Source organism: Macaca thibetana, chromosome 2 (genome assembly GCF_024542745.1).
Source record: "Macaca thibetana thibetana isolate TM-01 chromosome 2, ASM2454274v1, whole genome shotgun sequence".
Lineage (NCBI taxonomy): Eukaryota > Metazoa > Chordata > Mammalia > Primates > Cercopithecidae > Macaca > Macaca thibetana.
Window position 1 is genome coordinate 115,038,102 of NC_065579.1, and position 21,201 is coordinate 115,059,302.

A 21,201-nucleotide genomic window follows, 5' to 3' on the forward strand; every position below is an offset into this window, starting at 1 on the left:
ATTCTATTTCCTTGAGTGTTTTTATCATTAAAGGGTGTTAAATTTTTTCAAATATTTTTTCTGTGTCTATTGATACAAGCATGTTGCTTTTATCCTTTATTTTATTGATATGGTATATTACATTTATTAGTTTTCATATGTTAAACTGATTTTGCATTTTTGGGATAAATTCCACATGGCCATGATACAAAATATGTTGCTAGATCCAGTTTGCTTGTCTTTCACTGAGAATTTTTATATCTGTATTGATAAGATATTGGTCTGTAGTTTCCTTGCATTGTGATGTCTGTCTGGTTTGGTTAACAGGATACTATTGGCCTCATAGAATGTACTGAGAATTTTTGGAAGAATTTCTGAAAAATTAATATTAATTTAAATGTTTGGTAGAATTGGCCAGTGAAGTCATCTGAACTTGGACTTTTATTTATGGGTAGTTTTTTGATTATAAAAAATATATATTCAGTCTTTTTACTTTTGATGGGTTACTCAGGCTTTATATTTGTGGAATCAGTTTTGTTTGTATCTGTTTAGGAATTTGCTCATTTTTTCCAATTATCCAATTCGTAGTCATACATTTGTTCATTGTTTTCCCTTGTAATCCTTTTTCTTTCTGCAAAAGTAAGGTCCCCTTTTTAAATTTTTGAGATGGAGTCTCGCTCTGTCACCCAAGCTGGAGTGCAGTGACAGGCTGGAGTGCAGTAGTGGGATCTCGGCTCACTGCAACCTCTGCCTCCTGGGTTCTAGCAATTCTTCTGCCTCAGCCTCCCGAGTAGCTGGGACTACAGGCATGCACCATCACGTCCAGCTAATTTTTGTATTTTTAGTAGAGACGGGGTGTTACCATATTGGCCAGGCTGGTCATAAACTCCTGACCTCATGATCCACCCACCTCAGCCTCCCAAAGTGCTGGGATTATAGGTGTGAGCCACTGCGCCTGGCCAGGTCCCATTTTTTATTCCTGATTTTAATAATTTGAGTATTCTTTCTTTCCTGCTTGGTCAATCTAGGTAAGTTTTCTCTGTTTTGTTCATCTTTTGAACCAACTATTGTTACATTGATTCTATTGTTTTTCTATTCTCTCTTTCATTAATTTTTCTTCCAACCTTTATTATTCTCTTCTGTTTTGTGTGGTTTACTCATTTTACAGTTTAAGGTGAAACATAGGTTACTGATTTGAGATTTTTTTAAATACAGGTACTTAAGCTATATGTTTCCCTCAAAGCACTGTTTGTTGCATTCTATAAGTTATGTTACATGTTCATTTTCATTAATCACATAAAATCGTTTCTCATTTTCATTGTGATTTTTTAAATTGACTCATTGGATATTTAGGAGTGTGTTGTTTAATTTCTGTGTATTTGCAAGCTTCCAAAAATATTTGTTAGATTTTTAATTTCACCTGATTGTAGCTAGAGAATATACTGTATATGATTTCAATCCTTTGAATATATTGAGGCTTTTATGGCCTAGCATGTGATATATTTGGAAAATGTTCCATGTATACTTGAGAACAATGAGTATTGAAGGTTTTCTTTATCTCTTTCCCTGATATTTCTATTGTCTGCCTCAATTGGCATCACACCCAGCTGTTATGCTTCACTAATTACTGGATAATCATTCTATTGTTTTGAACAATATCCTAGAGGCATAAATTCCTCCATAGTCTGACCCAATTAAATTCAAGGGCCTTTGGGAATTAGTTCTTCAGGCCAATTTTTCCTTACTCCAGGAGGGCTCTCTTACCTGTATCTTTATCTGATTCTCTCTGATCATCTAGGTAATCTACGGGTTAGCTTGTTGATTTGTATAGAGCTACCAGCCTCCTCTTAATTGCTTGTAACCACAATGTCTATTGCTTTGGAGAATGACCTTAGTTGGGCTTGACATTCCCCACACTGTTTCAAATCAAATCAATTCCTATGAGCTTCAGAGTTCTTATGGACTGCCTCTACCCCTAGCAAAATCTGAGCCTGGAGCTCCAGAGCTGGCAGGGAGAGTAATACCTACACTTTTTGAGTAGGGGACTGGTTGGGGGTGGCAGCCTCTGGCTTTCTTAGCTTGCGTCTTTCAGCATGGAACCTGCCTATGAGTAAGCTGAGGCAAGGGGACTGGGGCCTCAATATTCTCAGCCTCCCATACCTGGGGTAGAACATCCACCTCATTAGTTGGGGGTAGGTAGAAGAAGGTAATTCCTAAACTTTCAGCCCCTCTCACTAAGAACTTAGCCTCAGCAGTTTAGGGCAGAGGGAATGAGAAATTCTAGTGACCTGTTGCTCGGTGAGATACCATATCCCTTGACTGGAAGCTGACAGAAAAGGGAACACCGTCCCTTTGGCCACATCTGCCCAGAGTGGAGGCTCCATCTCACAAAGCTACATGAAAGGGATAGATAGCAGGTTGTGTCTGACATGCTACAGACTCTTGTGTTCTTATGGAGAGTCTTCAGAGTTTCTCACATAAATGCTTTTTGTCATATTCTATTAGAATAATTTCCAGAGACTTTAAATAATGAGTTTCTTTATAATTTTCATCAGTGATGGATGTTTTCTGGGAAATGGTCCATGGAGCACCTTATTCTGCCATTCTGGAAATAAAACTCCAAGAAACTTCTCTTTAAGCCTGAGACTTAGAGGTTGCTTATTACTACAGGAGAGCCTGTTTAGCATGATGAAAGCCATGTCTAGTATTAAAGCAGAATTTAAGTCAACTCAAGGAAAATAAAATTATTTCCCAACTCCATCTTTCTCCGATAGGTTCCTGTCCCTTAAAGCTGAGTAGAGGTCACTGGCCAGATTCTAGAATAATGCCCTTCCTGTTTTTCTTTTGTTCTGTTGTCCCCACTTGATTGCTTTAATGTATCTATGTAGACTGCCTCTATTAAGAAGTCCCAAGTTACTGTAGGCTACTTGTAGTCTTTGAAACATAGTGTGCCCATTTAAAGATGACAATCCTAGAATCATAATAGCAGGGATACGAAATATTTCATTCACTCTAGTATTCTCAGAGCCTAAAATAGTGCCTGGCTAGCCTGACACTTGATAGCTGCTCCCAAAACGTATTTTTTGAATGAAAGTGTCAGGACCTTGCTCCTGTTCCTTTGTTATACTGGCTGCCCTGGGGATCAAAGTGTATGGGAGGGTTATTTGTCTTATGTTATCTTTCTAAAATTATCCTCCCAGAGACTGGTTCAAACAGGGACCCTACCTGACTCCCATATCCTAGAGGACTCTATCAATAAAGTGTTCCAAGATTCTTCTAGCCAGGAGGTCTGGCTTCATTCTCGAAGTTATCTCAGAAACCTAAAGGGTGTACTCTGGTATCTTTAACTAATGTGACACAACTAGTGTGATTTCATTGGTTTTATAAATGAAAACCAGTGTGAGGAAGTCAACACCAAAAGAAGACACTACTGGACGAAAGGCAAATGATTGTGAATAATCATCCTCTACCCTATTCCCCCAGGGAAACTAAAATGCCTAAGCAATGCCCTGGTTGATCACAAAAGATACATGCTTGTCCTCTTATTTAGAGTTGCAAGAACCCACTCTTTCCAAAGCAATCAAAATCCTGTATTAAGGGGACCATGTCTAGAAGCTCTAGAAAATTCCTGAAATAGTAACACAAAAAAGGAGTCACTGTACCACCACCACAAGCCTCTCTGGGAACTAATTGTGTTCTGGATGCAAGAGACTTAACCCAGCATTTGTCTTAGCAGTATCTGCCTACTACGTGAGCCTTATGACATCCCTGAGACTCTGTCAGGCCCCTGCTCATCCACTCAACACTTACAGTTGAACTTTGCCAGGAAATCCAGCTCATCTAGATCTCCAGCTTTCTAAACCTTCCTCTCACCCAAGATGGACCCACCCCTTGTCCTATCTTGACTTCACTCTGGTTTATACAGAGTAATTAATTCACTGGTTAATTGATGAGTTCAATTAAATCAATGTCTTATCCGAGTCCCTGTTAGGATTCTTTAACCTTTTTTGGAAAATAGCCACATGTCAAATTTACTCTCACTTCTTCCCAGGTCATTAAAAAAAAAAAAAAAAAAAAAAAAGGCAGCACAGAAATGACTGGGTAAAAAACAGCTCTCAATCTTTGCCCTCTTGGTATCAGCTTTGAGACACCTGGCCAAGTACAGCCTGTGCTAAGTTTCAAAGAAGAGGCAGATAACTTTGAAGATTTTATTTCACAGGGGACAAAAGATAAAAGTCTCTGTCAAGTTGTCATTAGATGCTTAATGCTATTCTTGGTGGGGAGCTTGAGGCGCCCCTCCTCCTCTGTAGACTTCTAGCAGATTAGGTTTCGGAGCTTTAATTTGAGGAAGGATTTACAGCTGTGAAGAGGTATAATATCATTTTGATTTGGGTTGTACTAGGCTGGGGAAGCCAGATTACATTTGTATGAAACTGTATTAGACGATATGACTGAAACCACCAAAATCAAATAAAGGGAGAATTTTCCAGAGAGCCTAAAAACAGGAGCCTGTCTTTCCAACATCTGCGCATTGTTTCACTACCTATTATTCTGATTTACATCAAGGAGATCCAGGCAGAAATGCAGAGTGAGATGACAACAATGCCTGTGCTTGCTGGACCTGTCCATTCATCAGTCTGTCATCAACCTAATCCAGGGGCCCATCCCCTAGACCAAGAGGAAAAACATTAATTAACACTTAAGAGAAGTGGGGAAGTTGGCAGGGGGAGGGGAGAGAACTTTATGAAAAATAGCCTTCTTTCATCTCCGGAGGCACTGTCTAATTCAGAGTCTCAAAGAAATCCATCAAATTGTCTCTCCGGGCCTCAGTCCATCCACTGCCACCATATGCTACCATGTGCGTATGTCACACGGTCTCCCCGGATAATGACTTACGTGGGGACCATGCCTTTCCTCTAGAACAATCTTAATGCTATTTTAAAATCCGAGTCTCCCCTCATTTGCACAGCAAACAATCACTTTGGGTAACACAGAAAACCCAGTTTCTTCTGAGATGAAACACGAAAATAAGAGTTAGCTGTTGTTTGTACTACACAGCTACACCGAACTGGGCAGACTACCAGCATCTTCTAGTGGGATTTAGAGATGGATACATGAAACACCATGGGTAGACTCTGAAAATTGAAATTATTTTTGTGCCAGTCTCTAGATTCAACTGGAATGTGCTCTCGGCTGGGGAGAATTTGGGAAAGCAGTGCTGCTTTTTTTTTTTTTTTTTTTTTTTTTTTTTGCAACTGCTAAGTTTCAAAAATGAAGGAAAATCATGAAGACAGCCACAGACATCTTCAGGGGTTGCCTAATTCTTAAATGATTGGTTCCTCTAAGAGTGGTTAGTGGTGAAAGAGTAAATGATGTATGAGAATGATTTTTCTGATTTCTGCCAAGAGTTCTACTCACTCAGTAACCATAGGGGATAGAAGGACCAGGTTTTCCACAGGAACTACTTTTAGCACATGCTGTGTTTTTACACCTGTACTTCTCTTCCGACAAATAAAACAACTATCTTAGCTCCAAGCTGACATGGGCCCATTACCAAGGGGCTCCATGTCTTTTGTTTCTGTAGTAAATATGACTTGAATACAGAAGAGGTGTTGTAAGAAAGCGCCTCTCCTCCAAATGCTGGCAGATGACAGTTTCCACAGGGACGTAAAGAGGTGACAAAGGTACAGAATATAATTTAGTCCTGACTTCCAGGTCTGGCTCACAAAACTAATCAGATAAAAATGCAGCCAAAATCTGATTGCTCAAAAGAATACCTTGGAAATAAACATTCTAGAACAAGCGAATGCCGTAATTTGTCCCTAATTCCAAAAATCATGAGAAGGACATACTTCTTAGTATCTTTATCTTGTCAATTAATCCACAAACCTTAATGTAAATAAATTTTCTAAAATTCATTGTCACCAAGGAAAAGGTTAAAAACTAAAGTTCTCTTTTGAGAATGGATTCCTTTCCCTCACTACCTTCTTAGACAATACAACAGAGGTTATTTCTAGACCCAGAGGAGACAAGGCAACATAGTTTCTCCAGCTTTTGGACACTGAACAAGTTATCAATAACGCAGAACCTTGAAATCTGACACTGAACTCCTTCAGAGGTGGGTACCTTGTGAGCAAAAGAGAACAGAGAAAAGGGGACCAGGATAGGAGAGCATAAGAAGAACCATGCTGTGGACATTTTACTTTTTGGGGTGTTAGTTTCCTTCTATGCAAAATACAACTATAGATTGCCACAAGCCTAAATGAAAAGTCTGTAAGAAAATAACCTTTAAAGCAATTTAATAAAAAGAAACGCACCCAAAATATCCTCGAAGACTTTATTAATCTGCACTAGGAAGGCAATAGTTGGGAACATGAGACATGAGTCAAACCACCTGATTCCACATCCCGATTGCACCATGAACTAGCTGTGTGATCTTGAGCAAGTGACTTAACCCCCAGCTTTCCTACCTGTATAAGAGGAATAATGAAAGCTCCACAACTACTGCAAAAGCTAAATCAACTAATATGTGTAAAGCTGTTAGCACCATACCTGCCCCCACAGTAAACACACAATAAATATTAGAAATACAACAAATTATTATATTTAAGTGTAAAGAGGTAATCTGTACATACTTGGAACATTTCTGACTTGAGAAGCTATAAAATCATGGATCAAAACAGTTGTACAAAAGACGGTGGTTTGTGAGGTCCTTTGGATTTAATTTAAGGAGCCAAATAAAAGCAGTCCAAATTTAGAAAAATCTTTTGAGCTATTCTGCGATGACTGCATCTGCCATCACTTGGGAAAGGAAACTGTATGCTCCTCGCATTCTAGAGAGCTGCTGGGAAATGCTAGCTGACCCTTAACAAACCTTCAGCCTCCCCAGAAACACAGTTAGGCAGCTTAATTTGGGCAAGCGAGGAGAAAGCATGAGCCCATACCCAAGCGCTGCCTGGTTTCCATCTGCGCGATTTAACCACAAGCCACAGCACTCCTCTGCGGACACCAAGCCCAGCTGCCAGGGAAAGGTTTCAGACCCATGGTGGTGTCCCAACCATTTCCAGTTCAGTGGAAATCTGGGGAACGCACAGGCTCACAGCATATGATTTCTTCATATTTCATCAGTTTCCAGGTTTTAAACAATTTTAACCTTCTGTCTGGAAACAGCTGCTGTACTGTAAGTAGAAATCACCGGACTTTGAGTAACATGAGCCTATTTCGTGTTTCTGGGTGGGCATCCGATTGGCACCATGACCTTGGCCATGTCCTGACTCCTCTGAGCTTCATTTTCCTCATCTGTAAAATGGGCGAAAGCCAACTTCAGTGAGTTCTGGGGACACATGCATGTTTGACATGTACCTAGATAGATGCTGTTCGTCTCAACTCATTTGCCATCCTGAACTTAAACGGGTTGTCAGTCTCCTCTCACACCACTCAAATAAAACAAAAAAACTTTTCGAAAGCTAACAAACTTAACTAGGAGAGGAATAAAGAAAACTCACCGCTACATAAATCAGCTAGGAGCAAAGCAAGAAGCTGCCCGAGTAGAGCAGCTGGCTTCCCACAATTTATTCTTTAATAACGTCTGTAATATTTCTGAGGCACATCAAAGGACAATAACAGCCCAGTGTTGGTAATCCCTCTCACATATAAAAACTTTCATTACAGAGTGTGAAAGGCATCACTCTGCCTGAGAAATCACAATCAATAGACATTGGCCTTTTTTCTTCTTTTCTATCCTGGGGTAACGGCACCAACGTTTTCTCTCCAGTAATGTAGCGCTGTGTGGCCGGAGTTTCCTCTGACGCTGCAGACGAGCCCCAAGATGAAAAATCTTTGTGATAAATGAGAAAGAGGAAAAGAAGTTTGGGAGAACACCTCTCTGTGTTAGAAACCCTAAGTGTTCCATCCTAATTCATCCTAAATGCCGTTTGCAAATACTGGCTTAGACATGCATTTGAAAGTCACAGGGATTTGTTTTAACATGATTTCTTTTGCAATCCCATATGGAAAATACTTTATTCTAGAGATGGCATCTCACTAGATTTCCCAGGCTGGAGTGCAGTGGCTATTCACAGGTGCCATCGTCACACAAAACAGCCTCAAACACCTTGGCTTAAGCAATCCTTGCACCTCAGCCTCCTGAGTAGCTAGAGCTACTGCATGCACCACTGCACCCAGCCTATAAAAGATTTTAATTAAAAAATATTTCCAATAAACACCCTAAGAGCAGGATAATTTTAGAATACTGCAGCAGATCTTAGGGACACAAACTAAAAGGACAGCAGGCAGTCATTTATTTCTTTTTAATTCTCTATAATGCAATTGTTAGACTCAAATATAAAATTACTTGTAGAATTTTTTAAATTCAGCCTATTTGTTTCCTTTGAAAGTTTACTCCAGGTTCTTTAAAAAGCCAGAATCACCACATTTTTCTCCTTATTATGAGCACATGAAGGCCAAAGGCCACTCATAACTTCTCCCTCGTAAACCACATCTTGCCAAAGCCCATGGCCAATGTCTGGCCTCTCTTTACTGAACCACCTAGTGGCATTTGGCCAGTTGACCACTCCCCTCCTTCGTAAGCCATTTTCTTGCACATAAACCCCCCAACCACACTACCCTATCCCCACCTCTACCAGCTGGCTCCATTTGTCTTCATAGTTCTATAGAAATTTAAGTCATCTATTTGTGTGTATGTTTATTATCTGACTCCATGCCCCGTGCCTAGAAATTCCTGGGAAGTTGTAGACACTCGGTAAATATTTGCTGCCTGGCTGACTCTTAGTATTTTCTTTTGACAGATTAAAAGCTCAGAGGAGTGAAGTCACTTGCCTGAGACTGCATATTAAGTGGCCGAGTTAGGATTTGAACTCTGAGCCCATACTCATGACCTTTATGTAATAGAAAAAGCAGCCTCAGGATAAATGTCCAAGAGCAGGGTTGGCAAACTTTTCCCTTAAACAGGCAGACAGCAAGTATTTTTGCCTTTGTGGGCCACATATATATAGTCTCTTGCATTTTTAAAAAATACCTTAAATACCTAAATCTATTATTAGCTCTGAGGGTCACACACACAGGCCACAGCTGAATTTGGTTTGTCAATCCCTGCTCAGGAGAATAGGAGCATTTTCTACTGGATTCATGACTTTAACCCAGGCCCAAGAATCCTGTGCAGAATCAATTAAGCTTTGTAGAATGAATTTTTTTTTTTTTTTTTTTTTTTGAGATGGAACCTTGCTCTGTCACCCAGACTGGAGTGCAGTGGTGCGATCTTGATCTCAACTCACTGCAACCTCCACCTCCCAGCGAGTCTCCTGCTTCAGCCTCCCGAGTAGCTGGAACTACAGGTGTGCACCACCATGCCTAGCTAATTTTTGTATTTTTAGTAGAGACGGGGTTTCACCATGTTGGCCAGGATGGTCTCGATCTCTTGACCTCATGATCCATCCGCCTCGGCCTCCCAAAGTGCTGGGATTACAGGCATGAGCCACCACGCCTGGCCAGAATGAATGAATTTTACCTTCGTCCTCTAGACAACAAGATCCTCAATGTTACCAGACCTGGGCATGTCCTGCAGTTAAAACAGTTCACTTTCCACAAAAGGGAGCTGGATAAATTCCTATGGATGGATACAATGATCAAGAGGAGAAAGAATCCTGATAAGTTCCTATGTAGTAAGAGAAAATAATGCAAGATCAAGAGTGGCAAAACGCTGAAAAATTTGTGTTATTCTTTTTCCAATTAAGAGGCTTTCCCCCGCTATGAAGTAAGTAGGCATCACCAGAAGTGAGAGGAGGAAAATAACCGCTCTCACCTCTCCAGCGTCCTGTGCTCCTGCCCTGCTGAGACTGTCTTTTGGCTACTACATAAAAAGCCAAAAAAGTGAGTCCTTCACAGCATGAGGATACTTTTAGCTGTTGGACACGGAGAAGGTTTTCTCTTGGTCTTTTATTCAATCATTCACAGAAAGGGACATCCTGTGACCTCATTTTTACTCTAAAGTAACAGAGAAAGCCAAGGGGCTTCCTGACTCTGGGTTCTGTAGAAACCCTTGATTTTATGGTGCCTTTCTCCTCCTCTGAGGCCAAGTCACGGGGGGCCGGTGGGGCTTTGTTCCGTTTCCAAGACAGGTGGATCTCCTTGGGAAGCAGTTGCTGTCTGGGAATCCTGGCAGCGCCAGGGGTAGAGAGAGAAGAGAAGCTCCAGTTTCAACCCTCTGAGCGACTGCAAAAGAATCCTCTTCATTAAAACTAGTTCTCAAGGGAAAGGGTGCTTAGAGAAAAAAAAAAAGACTCAACAAAATGCATAGGACACTTGGGTAGGAGACATTTCATTATGGCCACTTTGATAGCACCACTTTGAAGCAGTCATTTTGATTTTGGTATGAAACTGCTTGGAATTTTAGTAGAAGTTAGAGAATTACCTAAATGCTTTTTGATCAAAAATAATTTATATTTGCCAGTTTGTCTTTCATCTCTCCCCTTAAAGATAAGGGCTATGCCTGTCTTGTTTACCATTCTATCTCTAGTGCCCAATATGGTACCTCACATATAGGAAGGAAGTATAAAAAAACAACTACTATGACCATCACTACTACTGCCTATGTCCAGTGCTTATATTAGGTACATAATAGTTTGTTGAAAAAAATGAACTGCTACCATCACTACTACCATTATTGCCACATAATTACTATTATCACCACCATTATTTCTATTGACTGTCTATTGTAAAGCCAATGGGGCAAGCATTATGCCTAGATTATCTCAATTATCATTCCCATTTCGTAGATGGTAACACTGAGGCACAGAGAAGTATCCTAAAACATACATACAGTATGTGGTAAAAAATTGAATGATGTTATTGTTATGATTAGTCTTGTCAAGTAAACTGGAAGAAATGAATAGGCTGAGAGATAAGGATAAGGTTGTACTTAGTGCCTCTATTTTGGACTTTTAAGCATTTCTTTTCACTGAAAGGGACCAGGGTTCCTTAAAGAAATATGGCTCATTTCAGATCTGCTCCAAGAAATAGACATGATGAACTAGCCAAGTTTGTTGTGGAAGGCTATCAAAACCTATGTCAAAAGGACTTGGAACTAACTTGAAAGGGGCTCCCACTGGCCAAGACAAATCAGCTTCAATAAAAACAGTGAAAGTGGTAGAATGAAATAGATCAAATACACAAACATTCAAACATTTCTTAAGAGTAAAAATCAATGGTTACCCTTAGAAGTTGCCAGGACATCAACTTATGACTTAGAAAACATTAACAAAAAGAAACTAAGGGAAATTAAACACTCTGCCTTTCCTATATGGACAACCTTTTAAAGTAACCACACGACATAGAGGAAACTTTTTCCTTATAGAGGAATCACAGCTAATAAAAGCAGGAGGAATGACAGATTCAGAAAAATCACCATTTCACAGCTCTTAATGAAATAATGGGTCTAGGCAACCACCATTCATAGCTGCAAAACCTTTGCCTTAAAGCTTGATTGGAAACTTGATATTTACGGCATCAGACTGACAACACATGAATCTATGATCAATCCTAATTTAACTAAATGTGGGATAATCGGACATTACATCACTGGTTCCCATACTTTGAAGCACATTAGACTCACTTGGGGAACTCTTAAAAATCTTAATGTTCAGGGCTGGGCGCCGTGGCTCACGCCTGTAATCCCCAGCACTCTGGGAGGCCAAGGTGGGTGGATCATGAGGTCAGGAGATCGAGACCACCCTGGCTAACAAGGTGAAACCCTGTCTCTACTAAAAATGCAAAAAATTGGCCAGGCATGGCTGCGGGCGCCTGTAGTCCCAGCTACTCAAGAGGCTGAAGCAGGAGAATGGCATGAACCCAGGAGGCGGAGCTTGCTGTGAGCCGAGATTGCGCCACAGCACTCCAGCCTGGGCAGAGCAAGACTCCGTCTCAAAAAAAAAAAACTTAATGCTCAGGTCGCGTACCAAATCAATCAAATCACAATATCTGGGGCAAGAGCATCAGTAATTTTAATTTGAGATGCTTTAGGTGATTCCACTGTGGAGCAAAGTTCAGGAACCATTTCATTTTATGGCTCATGGTGTGATGCTCCCTATGACATATTAATGTTACTATCATAGGGAGATATATTAACATCTTATGATATATAACCAAATATTTACCAGCAACAGAAGAAACATGTTTAAGAATGACTACGAAAATACAAATCAGAAATCAAATGTGTGAAGTATTCAAAGAGGGTGTGAATGGCCTATCTTTTCAACAAACAAATGGCATTTCAAAAAACGGTGTATGGGGGGTGGGAATGGAGGGCTTTTCTTAAAACATGACTGGAAAAGTTATGCTTCTGGCTATGAATGAATAACTTCATACATGAGACTAATCCTCCTGCAGAAAATAATTGTGATAGCATAAATTAAAAAAAAAAAAAAAAAAAAAAAAAGAGCGTTCAAAAGCACCAGAGAACAACGAGTCATGCAAGATTCAAGCATCCTAGATGCTGCAGGGAAAGAAAGCCCATTGAGGTGAGCTCTGTATTTAAAGCAACTTTGTGTCCTAGGACATTTGCAAATTTGCATTGTCAGGGAATAAACCAAGTAGAAAGCAGCAGCTAGAGCTTGACACAGTTTCTGAGCTAGAAAGAGAAGTTTGGAAGTTAAGGGCTATAGAAGCAGCAGCTAGGACTTGAGGGACTAAGATTTGTGAGAACGGTGAACCGAAGAAAAGTGAGCCTAATACTCCTAATGTAATTTCCCCTCGAGATATTTTCAAATTCCTCAACTGCAAATATATGAAGAGATCAATAAATGAAGCAAAAATCAGTGCTGAAAGACCAAAAACAAAGGAGCCATTTTGTCAGTCTAACAGTGTTGGGGAGACAGACAAACAAAATTGCAATTTAGAAGCCACTAAGGACAAAGGGCCATCATAAACATCCCAGAATTTCATTAGAGAAATTCAAAAGGCTTGAATTGTTAGGACAAACCAGAAATAGACCAGAGTTTGCAAAATATCATTTCTGGATAAAATCAATATAACTTGCTTATACTGTATCCACCTGCCAGAATGTTAACATATCTCTGCAAGAAGATAAAATCCACATTAAAGGAAACACTAAAAGGAACTAAAGGGGGTTATTTGGGCAGAATAAAAATTTCCCAGATGAAAGCATAGAGTGTAGGATGGAAGAAAGAGTACTACGTGAATTGGGGTAAGTACCACTCTAACATTTCTATGAAGAGAAATGAAAACATGTCCACACAAATATCTATACATAAGCAGCTTTATTCATAATAATCCAAATTTGTAAACAACCCGTATGTGAGCCAAGTGAATGGATACACAAAACATGTTATAACCATACAATGGAATACTATTCTGCAATAAAAAGGAACATTAACACACGCAACCACTATTCTCCAAGTCATTATGGGGAAGCGAGACACAAGGGAGTTACTATGAGTCAATTCATTAAAAATCCTAGAAAATGCAAAATCGCTAGTGACAGAAAATAAAATCAACGGTTGCCTGAGAGCTGGGAGTGACAGGAGGAAATATCCACAGTGTGACACAACCAAAGTTTTAGGGGTGGCAGAAATGTTCTGTATCTTGATTTTAGTGGTGGACTCATGGGTGTATCCCTCTTTTAAAGCTCAGTGAACTATACATTTTATATACATTAATAAACTATACAGTTTATTATATATGCATTATACCCCAATTTTTTTTCCTAAAAGAGAGTTGAAATTCCCCAAAGATAGATCAAAAAGATAACATGCTGTATTATTCTATTTTTATGAAGTTCAAAAACAGACAAAACCAATCTATGATTATTAAAATGGTGTATATCTTGCAGAACAGGTGTTCACTTAGTGACCAGGAAACTTCTGGGTGCTCGTGATATCTTCTACATCTTTGAGAAATAGTTACTTGGGACATTTATTTTGGAAACATTTATTGAGCTCCACACTTAAAATGTGTGCACTTTTGTTGTTTTTGTTATACTTCAATAAGAAAATTTAAAGGTGGAGGATTGATAGAAATTAAAGAAAATCCAAGAGATGTAGCAACCAAAGGCAATGTATGGATGTCATATGGCTTATGATTTTAAAAACTCAACTGAAAAAAACGTGAGGAAATGAATGAAAATCAAACGTGGACCATTTATCATATATTAAAGAATGCTTGCTCATTTTGTTGCATGCTACTGTGGTTACCTTTAAAGTCCTTATCTGCTAAATAAACATACTAAAGTATTTATAGGTGAAATAATTCAGTAGGATTTGCTTTAAACATCAGCAAATAAAGAAACACACAGGCCAGGTGCGGTGGCTCACACCTGTAATCCCAGCACTTTGGGAGGCCAAAGCAGGTGGATCACCTGAGGTCAGGAGTTCAAGACCAGCCTGACCAACATGGTGAAACCCCATCTCTACCAAAAATACAAAAAATTAGCCAGGTATGGTGGTGGGTACCTGTAATCCCAGCTACTTGGGAGGCTGAGGCAGGGGAATTGCTTGAACCTGGAAGGTGGAGGTTGCAGTGAGCCAAGATTATGCCATTTCACTCCAGCCTGGGCAACAAGATGAAAGTGAATCTCTCCATCTCAAAAAAAAAAAAAAAAAGAAAGAAAGAAAAAGAAAAACACATGTGCTCAAGGATAGGTTGATCATCATGGAAGCTGGATGACAGATGCATGAGAATCCATACTATTCTCTTGAGTTTTGCATATACATAAGAATATTTTTACAAAGTAAAAATACAATTCAAGTGAAGGTGAGGTTCAAGGATGAGGCAGAGGGCCCAGGAGGTTGTGAAGATGTCTATTGTGCCTATGACCTATATTCTATTCTTTGCACTTTGAAGATTAAAATATCCACAGCATCAAAATGGCTATGTCAAAATGTCTTGCTTCAGAATACACATGGCAAGAAATTTCTCAGGGGCCCAGAAACATGACAAGCATGAAAAGAATGAAATTTAAGAGAGTCCAATTAGGTCCTGAACGACAGCCAGGCAGATATGTGATGACAAACAGTGTCCTTCCTTTCTCCAGAGACTGATCTATTTTGGGCCCAAAGAGGAAAATGAGCTTGTTGAATCCTGGGAATTTCACCATCCTTCTGGTCCCCAGTTATCTCCATCTGAAGCCTATTCAGGTGTTGGAAGGGAGAGAATAAAATGGGCAGCTGAAACCCAGATTCTGATGGTATCAGTCAGAATCCTGGCAGGACACAGCTGTCATACTCATCTGCAACTTTGAAGAGAAATAAACTATTTTCAGAAGTGGACGGTGGGTTACAAGGTAAGGATTTGAAGCACCTGGGACTAGCTACAGCAGGATACCTTTAGTATCCTGGGCCTAAAAAAGCAAAGAAAGAGAACATGTTATCAGGGCCTGGTGAGGTAAAGGTGGGTGAGGTAGGGGTGGGGGGTTGTGGGTGATACGACTATCATCACTGCTGCAGCCTTGAAGGGACACAGACCCTGAAAAACATGATAAGACAGACTTCCATGGGAGTAAACATTCCCCATCTCTCTCTTTCTCTGCCCATTGCCTGATCTCTTTCCAGGACCTCCCATTGACCAAGCCAAACTGGAAGACAGAGACATGGAAGCCCAGGTGACACAGTCAACCTCCTGGGTCAACAAGCAGGGCAGATAGAGTTGCTTAACAGACTAGGAAGGTGGGAGAAGAAGAATTACCAGCACATGCCCCCAAAGGATAATTTACACCACACTGGAATACATAAGATCTTCAAAGTCACAGTTAGTTAGAACTGATGGCCATTTGGCAAAATCTAATTCAGTCAGACCCAGGGTTGCAGATCCTTAATTTAAAAGGAACTGAGTATTTCTAAACATTTCGTAAGAGGCCTGAAGACAATGAATGATGACAGATTCTTTACCCACACACACACACCACACACCCCATGGGGGAAATATTAAGGAGCTACTCACACTCATTCTTGAGTCTGTAAAACAAAAATCTTTTCTTCTATATTAGAAATTTCCAGAGTAAATGCACAAACAAAGGGGAGAGAGATAGTTGCATTTTCCAGTGGGCTTTAACCGTCACTCTATGAGAGAGAAGAGTTCAGAGCAAAGTCATCACAGGTGGAAATAACCGCAAGAGCAGATGGGAGGGGAGTATCCTCTTTGCGCCCACCCGACTCTCTAGGGGCACATGGTCCTCTCTTGGTTGGTGATGCCAACCCTGCTTCCTCTGGCCCTGGGTTTTGCACCTGCTGCTTTCTCTGCCCTTAATGTGCTTTCCTCCCTTCCTTCACTTGTTAACTCCTATCCCCATCTCAGCTCAATTGTCACTTTCCAGAGGAAACTTTCCCATGTTCCCTAATGAGGTCAAAGCCCCTAAGACACACTCTCATAGCATCTGGAACTTTTCCTTCATGAAAGCGCTTTCACAGTTTGTGGCATGGCTGTTAGATATTATCTATCTCCCCAGCTGAACTGGTAGTTCCACATGGCAAGGACTATGTGTATCTTTGTGTACCATTGCATTTCCAGGGCCTCACGTATAATCTGACTCATAGTAGGCACCCAACTATTGTTGAATGAATGAGTCTTCACTGCAAGAGAAAGTGACAACAGTTTTCCACTCTAGAGACAATCTACATTTTTCCCTTTAATGTACAACATGATTTTGTTTTCTTCCCCCCCCCAACCCCCACCAACAGCATTAAATTACTGGAAACACATCCCATGCTCATAGATGGGTAGAGTCAATGTTGTGAAAATGATCATATTTCCAAGAGCAATCTACAGATTCAATGCAATTCCCATCAAAATATCATCATCATTCTTCACAGAACTAGAAAAAACAATCCTAAAATTCATATGGAACCAAAAAAGAACCTGCATAAACAAAGCAAAACTAAGCAAAAAGAACAAATCTGAAGGCATCATATTACCTAACTTCAAACTATACTATGAGGCAAAGTGATCTTAACTGTACGAAGCTAAATCCTACACCTAGATTCACAGATGCAAAAGTGTTTAATAAAACCATGTTATGTGCATTCTTAGGCTCATGTACATGCTGTGCACAGATGGTCTTTTAAACAGGTTTTAGATATGCCCAAACGTTCTCCAGCCACAAAGTCAAGAATGATCACCTTAGGGTTTCAGTATACTCAATTCTTTATACTCCTTCTGTGATCAAGGGTAGTAGTATCTGCAGTAGTTTCCTCCCAACCAGAAAGAAATGAATTGGCAGACTATATTTCCTTGCCTCCAGAAATAACTTATCATTAGAATCATCTGATATTTTTAGGATCTGGAATCTATGTTCTGTATTCGTGAGGGTAACTATGAGACTTGAACAGTCCACCAGGGACCTTAAAGTCATGTTTTCAAAACACATACCCCACCAAAACAGTGTGCTGTTACCAAATATGTTTGGGCAATGCAACCGTGAAATTTACAACATACACTAACAGAGAGTTGGAGAAGTCCCATGGCTGAGAGAGCTTGGCAAAGGGAAATGTATTTCCATTGCATATCTAACTAGGAAATTGTCATTTCAAATACTTCCTCTTACTATCCTGAAGGCCATGTTTTAGGAAACGTTGCACTGGAGGAAAGATGTTCTAGAATAGATAGGAACCACAAGATTGGAAAAGAGAAAATTTAACATGCTTGCCTGCTGCTGAATCCATTCTATACATCCTGTTTTTCTTCATAGGTGTTTGCCCCACAATATTTTTGTTTTCTCATTATCTCAAATGGTAAAATGGGAGAAAACAGTATTATAAATATAAGCATGTTAAAAAACTGATACTCTGAAATATTGAAAATTTGAAATTGATTAATGTTAGTTCCTAAAGCAAATTATTTTACTGAAAAAATTGGTTCTATTAATCTAAATAGATACATTTATTAATATATGTTGAATACATAGGCATGTACCTAGGAGTTTTGTAGCGAGCATGTCAATTTAGAAATGAGCATACAAATACATAACTTCACGTAATGAGTATGCTGAACAAGCATAATTCATTGCATAAAACAAAACATTTACTCTCCTTGCCCCTCTAAATTTGATTAGGTGGTAATAATCTTCCCTTGCCCTTGGATAAAAACTACAAGCAGGTTCATGAGTTTGCTGTTCACAGGTAATGGGCAGTTCTAAAACAACCTCAGGTTACACATAGAGTGTCAGGTGAGAAAACAAACTCCACAACCATGTTGCTTTTGTATGGAATCGTTCCCCTTCTCAGCTTGGCCCTGCTTCAGACTGAAAGCCTGCAATGGAACGATGGGCGTGGTGATTTTCTCCTCCTCCAGATCAACCTGTGGCCCCTCCACCTTATTAGACAGCCTTCTGCCTTTCTCAAGGTTGAAGAAACTAAGAGACAGAAGAGCTCCTCCTTGTGCTAGTTCTGTTATAATCTAGCTTGACTGTCTTTGGGCTTGGCAGATAGTTAGGGCTGACACTTTCTCTTTTGATAAGCTTTTATGGATTCTGCAGAGGTTTCCTGCTGGGTTCTTCTCTCACACAGCTCACTAGATCCCAGGTGAGTGGGTGGCTGGGGACACTCCATCCCGAGCCCCAGGTCACCTAGGCATCTGCCTTGGACCTCATATGCTGCTTTTCCATGACTCCTTCACTTACTGCATTGAACTAGATCAAAAACAGCCCCACATTGGCTCTCTCCTTTGCACAGTCCAGAACTGATCCTCAGGAAACACACACATCTCATGCCTTGACAAAAGCTGGGAAATATTGACCACTTCGCAAGAAGTAGCATTCCTACCCTACCACCCAAGCAGTTGGCCAGCCCCTCTTCTCCTGGCCTTCCAGTGTTTTAGGGTGAGTCTCAAATGCATGGGCCCTCTAAACTTCCCAGGCTTGATGCAGGCACAAGCCTCTGGTTTTCCAACTGCAAGAAACAATTCAGAGCTTTCTGATTTGTCCTCTTAAAGATTCCTACTGGGGTTTTGGGTTACAAGATAGTATACCCTACTTTTTCTCCCAAGAGGGTATTGATGACTCAATACATGGCCACAGTTCTCTCTCAAGAGACATCTTCTCTAGTCTCCTCTGGACTCATATATACAAAAGCCATAGACCAGGATCATGACTTTCTACATAAGGTAGCTGTCTTTTGGTAGCTGGATTATGGGTACCTCTGTGAAACTGAGACAATACAACCATTCTAACATCCTATTACCTACGTCGCACATGTGTATATGTGTGTACGTGATATTATACAGTTTCTATAACAACTTCAAATAGTTAAGAGTGCTATAAGAGCCACAACACTCCCCAATTCAGTTATAATCTCCAACTCTCACTGATCACTGCTGATTTTGTTATAAATGACTTCACAACCAAAAGCTTACCTTGAGAATTTTTCAATCCATATGTTCCCGGATTCAAATAAATAAAACCTACTTGAAATGTGTGGACTTAAAATAGTCTTCCAACGCATTCCTCACACATTAAATTACCCTCAAATAACTAGCTATTGGTGACATTCCTGATAGGGCCCTAGATTTCTCAACTTTTGCAAGAGCCCAGATGGTCAGAAAGAACTTTACCAAATTTGGTTACTTGTTTTTAATGGAAAGATTTTAAATGTTCTTTTAACAATCGTCTAAGTTGCATTTAAAGACTACTTAGCAGTTTTTGCAACTAGGAGAACAGATAATTACCAGAGTAAACTAGCAAATTCCTTATAACCTGAAATGGGAAGTAATGCATGGTCAATAATATAAAAAATTATTTATATATGTATATTTACACACAGATTTTTAAAAATTATGTGAGAAAAATGGTATTAAATCTGGTTAATTCTGCCCATGTCCATTTGAAAAACAACAGTGTAAATTGCCTGAGAAAAAAATTCTCTCATAGTTAAGTCAGATGCCTAATTATATCATCCTTTATCTGGGACTGTCAAAAATAAAACATTTTGGATCTATTCACAATAAAATATGACATTTTCAGATTCAATTTCATACAAGTTTTTTTATCCATTATGCTCACAGATCAAAAGTGACTGGATTCATCAGCCAAGAAGAATATTTTAAAGAGCTACTAAGAACTTTATAAAAATAATTCTGATTTTCTTTTGTGGGAGGAACAATTTCTTTGAGAGGAGTTAGAAAAAAATGAGGAAAAAAATTTTTTAAAGAAAAATAACCTCACCAATGTTACTAGAGAGCAGAGCTGAAATGGCATTACTTATAGTGATTGGTTCTAAGGGTAAAAGTTGGGGGAAGGTGAAGCAACACTGTAAAGTAACTGATTATTTCACTCTCTTCACCTGGCCTTAATTCAAATCAGAACACTTTTTTCACCTGCATTACTTTAAACAATTTACCAGAAAAAGAAGAGAAAATGTGTATTACATAACCCAGAGCACATAGAGCGAAACTGCAATGTTATCATTCAGCAATTACAATGCTCTAGTTTATTTTTAAAATAACTCAGAATTGGCCATGCTCAAGAAGTGGTCCTAAATACAGCAAGAGAGCTCTTCGTTTAATACAATACAGATTTTTCCTAACAGCTTCCTCTGCTACTTCATCTATTTCTTTCATATCCCTACACGGCCCTCCAAAGACGTATACCTTTAGCAATGTACACTAGGAAAACATCTCGTTGTGGAAAGGCATGGAAGAGAGTATACTCTCTTTACTTCCTTTAGCGTGAGGCAGAAAATATTTCGTACAGGGTAGCCATCCAATACCTGAGCACTTTTAAATACTCTGCAGCAGGTAATTTGTTTTTCAGATAGGTCGGAATTAAAAGCAACACAGAAAGTCATAAAGGAGTGAGAGACTAGATTTTTCTCCAAAGTTAGAGCCTTTAGATTTAAGCTCCTGCAATTCTGAAGGGCCTCAGAGATAAGGAAATCATGCTGCAAATGTGAGAAGTGAGATTTAGAGAGGTGAAGTGACCTGCCCAAAGCCTCCTAGAAAGAAGAGACTCTGGTACCCAAGGCCCTCAAAGTCCAGGGTTCTTTCCACTTGCCCACGTTTTCCATGGTTGTCCTCTCCTCTGCCCCTTGATCTGACAGATGTTCAAAGGATTACTTAAAATAGTCCCCTGCTCAAAATAACAAGGGCTTGCCAAAAGAAGAAAAACACTTTGAAATATAGATTCCAATTAACTGCCTCTGATTGCTGGATAACTCAAGTCTCCCAGAAACCAATTGCAGCAGTATGTGTTATTTATTTATAGCC

The 21,201-nt window shown here is 39.7% G+C and overlaps 1 protein-coding gene across 6 annotated transcripts in view; it reads right to left on the reverse strand.

Annotated features, from left to right (window-relative positions):
• Positions 1-21,201, reverse strand: part of FHIT (fragile histidine triad diadenosine triphosphatase) — a 1,489,770-nt gene that overhangs the window by 896,070 nt on the left and 572,499 nt on the right. The window contains exon 1 of one of the 6 annotated variants that reach the window (XM_050781266.1): positions 6,924-11,884. The exons of the other annotated variants lie outside the window; for them this stretch is intronic. Within the exon in view, the coding sequence (XP_050637223.1) occupies positions 6,924-6,945 (22 nt within the window). The 5' untranslated portion in view covers positions 6,946-11,884. Of the gene's footprint in view, positions 1-6,923; positions 11,885-21,201 lie in introns of those variants that run through there. 6 annotated transcript variants of the gene reach the window in all.